A 13,302-nucleotide genomic window follows, 5' to 3' on the forward strand; every position below is an offset into this window, starting at 1 on the left:
GTTTGCAATGGCTTTGCAATTTGAAAAGCATTTTAACATATTGTATTTTAGTTAATTCTCAGAAAATCCATTGAGGTCCCTATCTTGGTAATGAAGAAACAGGCTCAGAAAGGCTGAAGACACCATCCGTGGCCACACAGTGGAGAATCTTGTGCTCAACCTGAAGTCTTCTTATTTCAAGTCCAGAGCATCAGAAAGGCCCCGTCAGGAACCTTGAAAGAAGAAGACTCCTATGACAGGCTGTATTTCCCCCCCTTTCCCTAGATACATGACAACACTGAATTTCCATTACCAGGGGTAAACAAATTCTAATGAAAGGACTTTGAGACTAGATTTTCTCTCAATAGTTGCAAGAGGCCGGGCATGGTGACTCACACCTGTAATCCTAGCACTTTGGGAGGCCAAGTTGGGGGGATCACCTGAGGTCAGGAGTCCAAGACCAGCCTAGCCAACATGGTGAAACCCCGTCTCTACTAAAAATACAAAAATTAGCTGGGCATGGTGGTGTGCACCTGTAGCCCCAGCTACTCAGGAGGCTGAGGCAGAAGAATCGCTTGAACCCAGAAGGCGGTGGTTGCAGTAAGCCGAGATTGCACCACTGCACTCCAGCCTGGGCAACAGAGCGAGACTCTGTCTCAAAAAAAAAAAAAAAAAAAAAAAATACTCGACGCTTTTTGAACATGGGGCCCCACATTTTTATTTTGCACTGGGCCCTGCAAATTGTGCAACTGGTCCTATTTATGCCTGTCTCAGAGTTATTGGAAAGTCTGCAAAGAGGTAAGATCTGTCAAAGACAAGCCAAGCCTGGAGTCTGGTGGGTGTCATGCTGATGAACCTGTTGGTCTGTGAGTTGGATCCTGAATACTAGGTCATATGTAAGCTGGCTAGAGTCAGGTCAAAGAGTCAACTAGATCGCGCCACTGCACTCCAGCCTGGGTGACAGAGCGAGACTCTGTCTCAAAAAAAAAAAAAAAAAAAAAAGAGTCAACTAAAGTGCCCAAGAGTGGCCAATTTTGCCTCTTAGATTGTTTCACACGCTGCTGTGAGACTTTCTCAAAATTCTTTCAAGTTGTTAATTTGTTCACATAAATCAGTGGTTTTCCTTCTGCCTGCACTACAGACCCAGAAGTGGATGTTCTTTCCCTCTGATGGCACTGTCAGGTAGAACAGCCAATGGGTCACGAGGTGAGTGGTCAGGGGAGAGGTCTGCTGTCACCCAGACAAGCATTGCCTTGCTTCCTTGGAGAGAAGCAGCAAAGTGACCGAGAGAGAGACACAAAGGGGAGGCTATGAAGGGAGGTAGTGCTCTCCTCTTGGAGCTCTTTCTGGAGAAGACGGTTTGTGGAGTTCTTGTTCATGAAACTTGTTTCTTTCTTTTTTTTTTTTTTTTGTTTGAGATGGAGTCTCGCTCTGTCACCCAGGCTGAAGTGCAGTAGCATGACCTCGGCTTATTGCAATCTCTGCCTTCCAGGTTCAAGCAATTCTCCTGCCTCAGCCTCCCAATTAGCTAGGATTATGGGCACGCACCACCATGCCCAGCTAATTTTTGTATTTTTAGTAGAGACAGCATTTTGCCTTGTTGGCCAGGCTGGTCTTGAACTCCCGACCTCAAGTGATCCACCCATCTCTGCCTCCCAAAGTGCTGGGATTACAGGCATAAGCCACTGCACCCGGCCTGAAATTTGTTTCTTTAGGACTGGGTATAAGACTATCAGATAAAGAAACTGAGGGCCAGCCCGGTACTGTCCAAGATGCTGAGATGAGGGATCAGCACAGTAAACTGATCTCGAGTTTCACCTGGGCTAACCACAGTACCAGAGCAACGCAGCCTCATGTAACCCATGTTTGGGGGTGGGCTCAATTCAATATGGTGCATGACTTCTGACCCAGAGTGCTGTCAGTTACAGCCAACTATATCCTTTCACTGCTTCTGAAATACAGATCTTCTCTGAATGACAGGACTGTCAACCTTATGCTGTGAGCAAGCACTGCATGCTGGGAAAGGCAAGGGCACGAATGTGTGATTGCAAGGACTATGGTCCTCCAACACCAGAAACCCATCATATGGTGTCATAGGAAGCCTGTAGGGAGAGGTGTAAATGTAGATAAAGCAATACCTGGTGCCAAGTGGAAAGCAAATTCAAGACAGAGCAAAGATCTACAACAAAAATCATGGCTGCAGCTCACAACTAATTGAGCTCTTCATACGTGCCAAGTTCTGTGCTAAGAACTTTATGCTTATTATGATCTCACTGGCTCTGACAGCAACCCTTGGAGGTAATTATTGTCATCTTCATCTTCCATGTAGAGAAACCAGTGTTTGGAGAGGTAATCTGACTAAATCAAGCAGCTGGTAATGTCAGAGCCTAGATTTGACCCCAGTCTGTCTGACTCCAAAAATCAAACTCTCAATGCTCTACTGGCCCCAGTGAGGAGGCCCGTCAAAGAAGCCCAGGAGGTTTGTCAACTCGCTCCTGGATGACAGCAGTTGCTGTAATAACTGAGTTCCCAGACCTTCCTTTTTCTCAAATATGTTGGCTACTCTTGTAGTAAAAGAAAGTTCTAGATTCATGCCAACTGTACTTCACCCATATGAAGGAGAAGACTAGAGGTTCGAAATTCCATTACAGCCTTTCTCTTTCTCCCACCAAACAGTTTGAAAGGAATATTCAAGAGGGAGAGGAAAAAATAGGTTTGTTAAAGAAGTTGAAAAATGTGCTTTCAAATGAGAAACATGTGTGCGATTAGTCCTCATCTTTTGTCTCCTCCCCCCACCAAGTTGGAAAGAAGTTAACATCATACAAATGCACACATCCACATAAAGATAGGAAAAGTCAGTGGTGCCATGGATGGCAGGCCAGGAGCTGCTGCAGGAAGCTTGAAGAAGTGGTGGAAAACTCCATAGCCACTCCAGCCCAGATCCAAGCAGAGTTTTCAAGCATGTGTACAATGACTCTTGGCAAAGAAGAAAACTGTACTTGAATTTTTTTTAGAAGGGAAGGGAGCAGGAGGGGACGATCTGCTACAGGCAGGCCTGAGAGCAAGCAAGTGTGTCAGAGATTGCAGAAGTGCTGGCGCTAGGCCAGGTTTTTATATCATTTCTTTTTTTTCCCTCCCTTCTGGCAGAAACAAACTATGGAATTTCAAACACTGGGTCATCGTTTTTGAATTCCCTGCTTTCAGCAAAGTGCTCAGTTGGTCTTGTTGACTAGCTTAAAAGTCTGATTTCCTGAGCTAACACTTCCTAGCCATTCAGCTGCAGGGGAGTAATAAACCAGGGGCCTGCCTACCCACTGGCCACCGATGTGCAATGGATCTCTCAGGGAAGCTGGAGGGCCATCCTTGGATTTCCTGCCATTATATATTTAACAGTATCAAATATGCCCATTAAAGCACCACTTCAAAGGCTAACATTCTTCCTGGGAGGCCAAGGGAAGGGAGACAGCACCGACGCCCAGGGAGGCATTCTAACACCTGATCTCATGGGATGATGGCTTTTCCCAGAAGTTTAGGTATTCCCAAGAGCATGGCTGGCCTGCCCATGAGGGACATAGGGCCATAAGGAAGCTGCTCTACGCAAGCTTTATTCAGGATCAGCGAGGGTTCTTACACCTGGATGAGTAGTCAGTATCTGCCACCTGTGGAATTTGGCATCATCTAGGTTTTCTTCCAGAAGCAGACTTAAACTTACCTCCATCAAGAGCGGATTTTGAGAATTTTCACTTGATTTTCTAAAACAACATCAAGAAGTCTCTAAATACCACCTTTCATCCCCAAGTTCCAGATTTCTAGGAAGCTTCCCAGGCTAATCAATGGGAGAAAAAATACACTCCACCCTTCTGGCCAGGTGAAAACCTTTCCTACTTCTTCCCAGTGACTTGCTTCAGACTGACACAATCACATCACAGTGTAGCCTCCTACTCAATATTGGCCTCCAATAAACACTCTGCTGGGTGAACAGGAAACTCATTGTGAGCTGAGTTTCTAAGACTCTAACACTCGTGCAAGAGGCATCGAATTTCAGAGAGATCTTTTGGAGCATGAACACAAGTAAAAACCAGCTACGGGGTCAAGTCTGGGCTTGCTTTATTTGACCTTGGCTTGTTTTATTTTATTTAGGAAAACTTTTGGGGGGAATGCAATGGACCATAAAACCCTTACCTTTTAAAGGAGCCCATTGTTAGCAATTTGTTCATCACAGCTCCCTCGATCTCACCAAAAAAGTCTCCAGTCTATGGGGAAGAAGACATATGAGGAGGTGTAGATAAATAATGTGCCCAAACAGGAGAGAAGAAATGAAAAGGGACACAGTCTGTGTCCTGGAACTGACAGGAGCAAAAGGCAGGTTTTCAGGAAAGTGGAAAAGGTTTTAACAGTCATGAGAAGTTATGGGATTACACAGCAAACTAGTGAGCAGATGTGAATGCTTCCACAGTACATGGGAGGGGGCCGCGTAACCCATGCTGAATGCTGAAATTAAAACATGCATGCACACACATGTGCACACACATATACCCCCACCCTTGGATGGAGTAGGTAGTAATGTGCACATAATCCCTTGTGATTAAAACACTACTTCATATAGGCAGAAACAGGCTATGAGAGGGCTTCCTGAGCACTAATAAAAAGAATTGTTTATAATTCCTAGATGACCTGTTTAGGGAAATACAGCAGTCCACTTCATCAGCCCTATAAAGTTCCTGCAGTTGAGAATCCATCCTTTCTCAGAATCACTTTCTGAGGATCACTTTCATTTTGTCATAGGCAGTTGACTTGTTGACCAAGAGTAAGACTATCCAGCCCCTTGAGGAGACAGCATGGCCAATCAGACTTCTAATGGCCTACCCCACACCTGAGGCCGTCTTAAGGTTATTCGAAGCTTTGCAGTCATTCCCCACCACCAGGCTGATGTTTTTGTAAGTCTACTTCTTGGTGCTGGCCAAGATTTGCAAACTTTGGTGGAATGAAGAATTAACATCCTCATGCATGCCCTCTGAACTTCTGGAGCCACTATCATGCAAGGTGTCCCATGGGGGAGGGCGTATGCAGTGCATGGAACAGAGCCTGCAGCAACGGCCTTCTGACAACATGCTGAAATGAGCCAGTGTTGACCAGCAGAGAAGCCCCATCTCTACTCTGGGTGCTCTGAAGATTTGTAGCTTGTGAGTGGGTGGGTGGGTGGAGGGCACTGCAATAAGAATCCAAACTATGTATATTCCTTAGGCTTTGTATTAACTAAACCCCAATTCCATTGCAGCTAACTGAATGACCTCAACCACACTCCTGGGAGTTTTCAGGCAGCAACACATACATATAAACTTTGGCAAAATGTAAAGGGGGAGAAAAGGAGGAAGAAGGAAACAACATTTCTCTGACTGAATATTGAGCACTTCCTTTTTCACTACAGGGAAACTTGGAAACTTTTGCAAACTCTGTGGGCGTGTACTACTGCTAGGAGCAAGAAGGACATTTGTATTTTGTGTGTGTAATATGCCAGTTTCAATGAAACTGGTTGTTAGATGAAGAATTATCCTAATTGGGGCACAGGAAGTCAGACAACATCAAACAAGCCCAGGCTGAGCAGGCTGGCAGGCTCACTGGGTCTACTGCAGGCTTATTCCATGGAGACATAGAGCAGAGAATCTGTAGTGGCCATGGCTGCTCATGGCTAAAATAGAGTCACTGTTTCCATCATTCGTTGGCTGGTCCAGGACTCACCCCTGGAAGACATCCACTGCATCCTTCCTGAGCCCCAGGATCATTCCTATCTCAGCCCTATATGAGTAGACCAGAAGACTAGAGCTCCTCCCTCCAGGGAACTAATTTGTATTCTTGCTCCGTAGATTCTTGAATGCCTATGTTCCTCCTCACAGCCAACAGGGCACATAACTATAGGCCAAAGGACTTTCCTGCTGTCTCAGGGACTGGCCTTGTTTCATGGGCCCATTCATCCTATCTAATGTCCATCGACTGTCCCATGTCTAGTGATGTTCAGCATCAGAGGAGACTGGGAATGGGCATTTTGAGTCTCAATAGTGCAACCAAGGTGCACTGAAAATCCCACAACATTCTCATAAAATAAGACAGGAAATGAAAGCACAATTCCTCAAGTTTCCTGGAGCCCCTGTTTATAAATCACCAAACCATTCATTTCAGACCCTAAGAAGCCACACTTAAGGACAATTAACTAACTGATTAAGCAGTGAACCTGTCATACTGCTGACTACTGAAGAATTTTAAATGACTTAAAAGAGACTTCATTATAATGTATTAGTATACTCAAATATTTGAATTAGAAAAAACCTGATATAGTCAACCATCCTCATTGCACAGAGCCTATCTAGAGGTCTAGACAAGTTAAAGAACTTGCTGATGATCCCAGAACTAGTTAAGGAAGAGAGCTAACATCAGAAGCCACCTTCCTCCTCTGACGGTGTTACTTTATTATGTGCACTGTTGAACTTGTTTGTATTTTACCTTTTTTTATACGTTAATGTAATTTCTAATTGCAGGAAAAGTTTTAATGCAGAAAATTTGAGTGGAAAAACCTGTTTTTCTATTAAAGTACCATTGACTTTCACTCTTATTTTGATTTCCAGGCAGAGTGGAGATTTCTGTGCTCAAGCCCACAGCTTGGTTTCTTTTCATCTCTCTCCCTCCCACCCCTACACTGCACACGGTGCAGTCAAATGAAGAATATTCCTCTTCTATCTCTGGACCCTTGTCCCTTGGTGTTGAGAGCTCAAGTTGTTAATCCTTGAACTCAGATAACTGATTTTTAAAAAGCAAAAACCAGAACGAAAGCCATAAACAATAATTATGTAGAAACATACGTGTATGTGTGTGCACACATATGAAGATGAAATATCGGAAGGAAAAAAACCTTAAAGTTGCCCAAACTATGTAAGGCACCCCACCCTCGAGGCAAAAGTTCTTTATGTGGCACAGACAACTCTTTGGCTAAGAGTTCTATAAATTGAACATTTTATGAGTGAGAGAACAGACCCTGGGCACTGTCACCCCCCTGCACCCCCCACTGGGAGGTAAAAACTCTTTGGGGCCTGCTAAGAAGCAGACTGTGGCATTCTTAGAGGGATGGAAATAAGGTTTTATAATCTCCTGCTATTACCTCCTAAATAAAGATCATTGTCTCAAAGTTTTAACACCATAATTTGTTCCCCCTGACCCAAGCACATTCTGAGCTCCTTACTTTGAGTTGGTAGAAAATTTTCACTCACCTGTGTGTAGTCTTCAGACACCAAAATAAATCCATTATTGTCTATGAGGTAACAGTTCACAGTCTAGAAAATTAAAAACAAAAAACAAACAACAAAAAAACAGCTTCAACTTCAGGCCATCACACTGCTTTTAAACAGAATGACACACTTCCAACCTGAGATAAACTTATTTTTTGGGAAGGCAATTGTTTTCTGGCGATTGCAAAAGCCTGCTGGTTCTAGGCTGTAAGGCCATGGTTAAGATAACCCCGGTGTTTACTCTGCAAAACTAACAAACAAAAATAAAACACTGAACAAGTCTTGAATGATCTAGATTGGGATAAAAAGCATATGCATTAAAAAATGATGAATTACAGTTTGTCTTCCTTTTTTTTTTTCTTTATATGACCTGAATAATATTTCCCAGGAACAAAGTGCTCAGAAGCCCCTGAGCCTGTATTGGTGGTTGAAGTGCAGGCTGTTTTGAAAGCAAAACGCCAGCACAATGTCATTACTCTAATGATGTATTAATGAAAACACCGTGTCAGCTCAGAGGACCATCAGGGGACCGGGTAATATTTTTTAATTTGTTCATAGACTGAGGCAGCGGGGAAGGGGCAGACTTCTGTTAAAGGGGCCCCTCAGGCCTCCTAAAGGTTTTCAAACTGTGTTTTTAATTGGGAGCTGGATTTGGGGGCAGGGCTGTTAGCTTTTGGTAGCTCAGACTTATAAATTGTAGAAAGCAAGGTAAGCCCAAACCTCTGCTTCCCCCACACTACTTTAATCTCAAGTGAATGATTTGCTACAGGCTAAGTTTTAATTACAGTGCTGTGGAGTTTAAACTTAAGGTTTAATTCCGTCCTTGATGTAACTCAGTTTCTATTTATTGCAGCTTTACATACCAACTGCAACATTTAATTTGTAACATATCTTTACTCTGAGCTAAATTCCGCCTAGCTCCAGGCCACCACGGGGCTGATGTTTTCTGGGACATTTGCCTATCCACAGGGGTGGTTTTGGTTAGGCACAAAAGGGCAGCAGTGAGTTGGTCAGAATGGTCCGTCCTTTATTACTAGACAGCGACTGTGCAGAATCAACAGAAAATTAAAAGCCCTGCTAGCACCTCTTATAAAAGAGTTGGCTGCTCTGGTGAACAGCAGAGCTTCTCCTGGTTATACAAAGGGATCAGATGAATTACTTGAGTAACCTGTTCACAGCTTTGCTATTTGAAGAAGCTCTTGGCCTCAGGGACACTACCTTGGTCCTGGAGGGAGTCTTGATAAGCTTTCTCCATTGTCAGGAGATAGCATTATGGAAGCAATCTCATAGAACTGTGTTTCTAATATGGTAGCCAGCAGTCTTATGTAAATTTAAATTTAATTTCAACTTAATTAAAATTAATGCAACTAAAAATTCAGTTCCTTAGTTGCACAAGTCACATTTCAAGGGTTCCACAGCTACCTCTGGTTAGTGACTACACTTTTGGACATTTCTATCATTGTGGAAAGTTATTTTGGACAGCAATGCCTTAGATTATACTAGTACTACAATGAGCTTTAACCTAGTGTACATTGGGCCATAACAGACAACTCTGTCTCCTTGCTAATCTGAATGTCATTGTCAGAAGCATTTGAACCAGAGGAATTCCATCTTTAGAGGCTGGAGAAAATGAGGCTAAGACCTGTTGGGCTGCATTCCCAGGAAGTTAAGGCATTCTAAGTCACAGAATGAGATAGGAGGTCGGCATAAGATACAAGTCATAAAGACCTTGCTGATACAACAGGTTGCAATAAAGAAGCCGGCTAAAACCCACCAAAACCAAAGTGGCGAAGAGTGTGACCTCTGGTCATCTTCACTGCTATAGTCCCACCAGTGCCATGACAGTAAACAAATGTCATGGCAATGTCAAGAAGTTACTCTATTGGTCTAAAAAGGGGAGGCATGAATAATCCACCCCGTTTAGCCTATAATTTAAAAAAAACCATAAAAATGGGCAACCAGCAGCCCTCAAGGATGCTCTGCCTACAGTGTAGCCATTCTTGATCCCTTTACTTTCCTAATAAATTTGTTTTCACTTTATAAACTTGCCCTGAATTCTTTCTTACATGAGATCCAAGAACCCTCTCTTGGGGTCTGGATCAGGACCCATTTCCAGTAACATCTTTCTGGTGAATCCCGGATGGATGACACCAAAGAGACCCCCGACCCAAAGGAAAATCATCTGCATGGACCAGTTGACTGACTTTGGGTAAGTGGGGTGCATCTACCTGGGTAAAGGATGGGACTGGGTTAGAGGCCCAACTTAGGGGAGTTAGAGTCTCTCCTAAGGCAGAGTGGGCTAAAGCCTCCTATAAATGAAAGGCAAGGATGCTTGATCAAACTTGGGTTCAAGGCTCAACTTAGGAAGGTTAGAGTCATTCCTAGGATTTAGGGGGTTAGAGGCTCCTCTCAGTAAAGTCCCTCTCAGCTAAGAACGGGTTTGGCACTATGGAATGTTAACTACTATTCTCTTTGGATTAATCTGTCTTGCACTTGTTGCTAAGGGCTATGGGTGACAGGATAAGGCATGTACAGGACCACAGGACATGGGGAGCTTTTTCCTCCCCCGAAAAAGGGAAACTTGAGAGCTGATGGGACTGCCAGAAAAGATCCCTTCACTACCGACAAGTGGCCACCTGAACTTTTCAGTTTCGCTGTAATAGGCGGGTCTTTCTCTGGCTTCCCTGAGCTCTTCACTTTCCCCACCCTGCCACAGGCAATGCTTTGCTCTCTCTCCTTTCCCTTTCTTATCTGTTACCCAGGGCCACCATCTTGCCCAGAGGCAACAAGTTGAAACTCCTGGTCAGAGGTTGGATTAACAATGATGGGACCCAATGGGGGGCAAGTATGAGCCTTGCCAGTTTGATACTGGGCGCTAAGCAAAGGGGCTAATGTCTGTGTTTTGTCACATGTATTTTGCTCTGGCCAGAATGGAAAATCATTTTGCTTTGTGTTGCGGCTTGGCTCCCAGGGCTGTGGTCCAGCCAGCCAGGTAACTACGGCCGCTCAGGGAAAGGGAACCCAGAAGCCTGGGATGCCAATAAAAGGGTAACAATTTCTTACCAGTCAGACTTCTAGCCTCTTTTTCTCTCTCTCTCTACCCCCTCTTTCTCTCTCTCTCTCTCTCTCTCTCTCTCTCTCTCTCTCTCCCCCTGCTCCCAATGGGTTGAATGAATGGTAAAAATCACTGTTTAGGTAAAAATCCTCTGTATAGGATTTATCCTCTGTTAGGTAAAAATCCTCTGTAAAGTTTTGATAAATGGGAAAAAGGATTTGTGAGGCTAGTCTTAAACTGTAGGGAATCTGGTGTGCTGTGTGTGTCTTTCTGTATTGTTCTGTCATAAAAGAGGGGTACTCTAGGATACAGTGCGAGCCTAGGACTCCCATAAGCCCGCTGTTCAAGAGGGCGCAGTAAACTGGTCAGTTAAAAACTTTGCTGCACATCCCTGAAAAAAGAAAAAAAACAAAACAAAACTGGATGACATTTCCCTATTGTCTTGTATGTCCTTGGAAACTTGACCTTGTAACCATGTGACTGTGCTTTCTCTTTTCACAATGGCAGCATGGGTTCAGGGTTCAATTCCTGGTTTAGGGAATGAGTCCTTTATCTTCTGCCTGTCTGTGTATTTATATATGTTGTATGTGTAATATAAAAGAGCTTTGATTCATTGGCTCAAAAATAATAGACACTTAAATCAAATATTGTCAGAAAAGTAAAAAGTGTAATGTCTTTTAGTTCAGGTGACTTTAGTAATCTTTGGGAAATAAAGACAGTTTTAAAGATTATTGATAAAATAAAAATATCTTCAAAAATGTAAACATTTGGTCTAAATTATGCAAGTCAGATATTAGCTTTGCTAAATATTTTAAGGTCATAAACTGCTTCTTTGATTTTTGAAAATTGTTCAGCTTACCTATTTTGGAGCATTAGATTCTAGATAAGGCCTGGGGACATGTGGAGAGTCATGCCCTCTAGTTATGCTGAAAAGAGTCAGACCTTATGGTGTCCTAGGCTCGGCACCTAGTACATAATTAAAATCCCTTACTTACCAAGGTTTTAACCAAAAGTAAAAGTTGCTAAGAGTTAACACTGTAACATGTATTTGAGACTACCAAGGAAACAGTTCTACATGCAAGGTGTGTAAGAAAAGTAGAATATATTTTGGAAGGTGGATTTTTTCTGCCTAGATTAAAGGGTTAAAGGACTGTTTTAAGTTAGGATAAAGCTAAAAGTTTGAATGACTTGTGGAAGGTTTGTAAAATATTAATTGTAAAAGAAATTCTGTGTGTGGACATTGACTAAAGTTAAAGAGGTAGTATTCAGTTTTTCTGTAAATTAAACACTGGAATAAAAGCACAACAGGTTTTTCTTAGAATACCGATCTGCTCTTTCAGAAAAAAAATGTAAAAGGTTATACAAGGTTTATGAAAATCTTACCTTATGATCAAACTGATTAAGACTGAATACATTTGTCTATAAGGTTTTATTAAGAATTGGATTTAACATTAATAGTATACTAATGCAAAGGCAAAACTTGGCTTATTTGGTATAAAAATCATAACAGGAAGCATTATCAAATGTGAAATAGTGTTTGGCTTTCTTTGGGATATATTTGTGTAGTTGTGTTATTGGTATGTGTATGTGTTCCAAAATTATAAGAAGCTCCTATAATTCTAACATGGCTTACTGTATGTTATTAATAGTTATAATTGTTATGTAAAATTTGGATGCCACAAAAGTAACCAAATTTCCTTATCAATTGTGGCTTTAATAGTGGCTGTCCTAAGACTTTTTATCATCCACAGACAATTGTTGTCTTGTTTTAATCTTCTTCAAAAGATGGTTTATAATCAACTATAGAACTCTGACAGGTGCTATTGAATGCAGGTTTCTGATAACGTTGGAGATTGTGACATTAGAATAGAGGAAGGAACTTTCAGGACTCTCCTAGAGATCTGAAATGTTCATGACAGAACAGGAGTTCTGTTCAAGCAGAACAGGAGTCAACTGCATGAACTGAACTAATAAAAAACTGAAGTAATATTTTTTCTTTTACTTTTTTGCTTAAAACATTGCTGATCCTTTTTGTTTTCCAGGGCCAAGAAAACTTTTCTTTTGAGCTATTTACAGCTTTTAACAATTGAGTAAACTATACTTCTGTGAAAAAAATTTAGAGAATATTTGTTTCTCTCTACCTGGTTCCTCCAGAATTTGGAAACTATTTGAGAGTATCTTAACTTATGGCAATATAGTTATTTGCATAAATGCAGTAAGAATCTGTTTTCTTTTGTAATAGGATACAATCAGAGAAACTGGTTATTTTACCAAGGCTTTGACTGGAATGGTGTGTTTACCTTTAAGGAATCGAACTTGACTTACAGAGCCAAGAAGAGCCCCTTGAAAAAAACTAGCCTCATACCTTGTCTACACAGTCCCTGTACAGGGTTCCTGACCTGTGGTAAGTAAAGAATGTCACCTTCTGAAAGGCCCAGGAGCCCCAAGTTATCTTGGGACCTCAAGAGGAGAAGAATTTACTCAACTCATAGATATCTGGGGTACAAACCCATGGCTAGGCTTGGCTTTAAAAAAAAGTCTTATCTGAGATTCCCTCTATGGAACAAAATTTCATCAAAGACAAATTTAAAACCCTATGTGAAAAATATTCTTGCTGCACTGCATACAAATAATCAGGCCAGGTATAATAAAGCAAATTAGTCTTACTCTGATTTGTCTCTAGCAAAAATGGGAAACTAAAGACAGAAAAATTATGTTTCAAGAACTGTGGTATACCTGTTATTAAGTTCTAGTCTCATCAGTTGATTTTAAGTTTTTTTCTGTAATTTAGGCCAACCCTGTTTATTCCTGTGAACCAACCAGTGATCTCTTGACTGCTGCTCAGAAGAAACAAGAGGGATGGGTAATGTAAAAATCTGGATCAATATTCTAATTCTGGGCATATATTGGAATCAGCTAGCAACCCCGTATCAGCTTGGTTCCAACAGTTGCCCAGTTCATGGAACGCCTTATTTAGTTTACTTGGGATAA

At 42.0% G+C, this 13,302-nt stretch overlaps 1 protein-coding gene across 5 annotated transcripts in view; it reads right to left on the bottom strand.

Annotated features, from left to right (window-relative positions):
• The window catches only part of CACNA2D3 (calcium voltage-gated channel auxiliary subunit alpha2delta 3), a 959,332-nt gene that overhangs the window by 83,165 nt on the left and 862,865 nt on the right, over window positions 1–13,302 (bottom strand). For all 5 annotated transcript variants that reach the window (XR_010122405.1, XR_010122406.1, XM_055273813.2 and 2 more), the window contains 2 exons: window positions 7,239–7,301; window positions 4,162–4,232 (listed from right to left, as the gene is read on the bottom strand). Coding sequence is in view for 3 of the 5 variants with exons in the window: in XM_055273813.2 (XP_055129788.1) it covers window positions 4,162–4,232; window positions 7,239–7,301 (134 nt within the window). In the remaining 2 variants the exon portion in view is untranslated. The remainder of the gene's footprint in view (window positions 1–4,161; window positions 4,233–7,238; window positions 7,302–13,302) is intronic.

The sequence above is a fragment of the Symphalangus syndactylus genome, chromosome 1 (assembly GCF_028878055.3).
Source record: "Symphalangus syndactylus isolate Jambi chromosome 1, NHGRI_mSymSyn1-v2.1_pri, whole genome shotgun sequence".
Classification (NCBI taxonomy): domain Eukaryota; kingdom Metazoa; phylum Chordata; class Mammalia; order Primates; family Hylobatidae; genus Symphalangus; species Symphalangus syndactylus.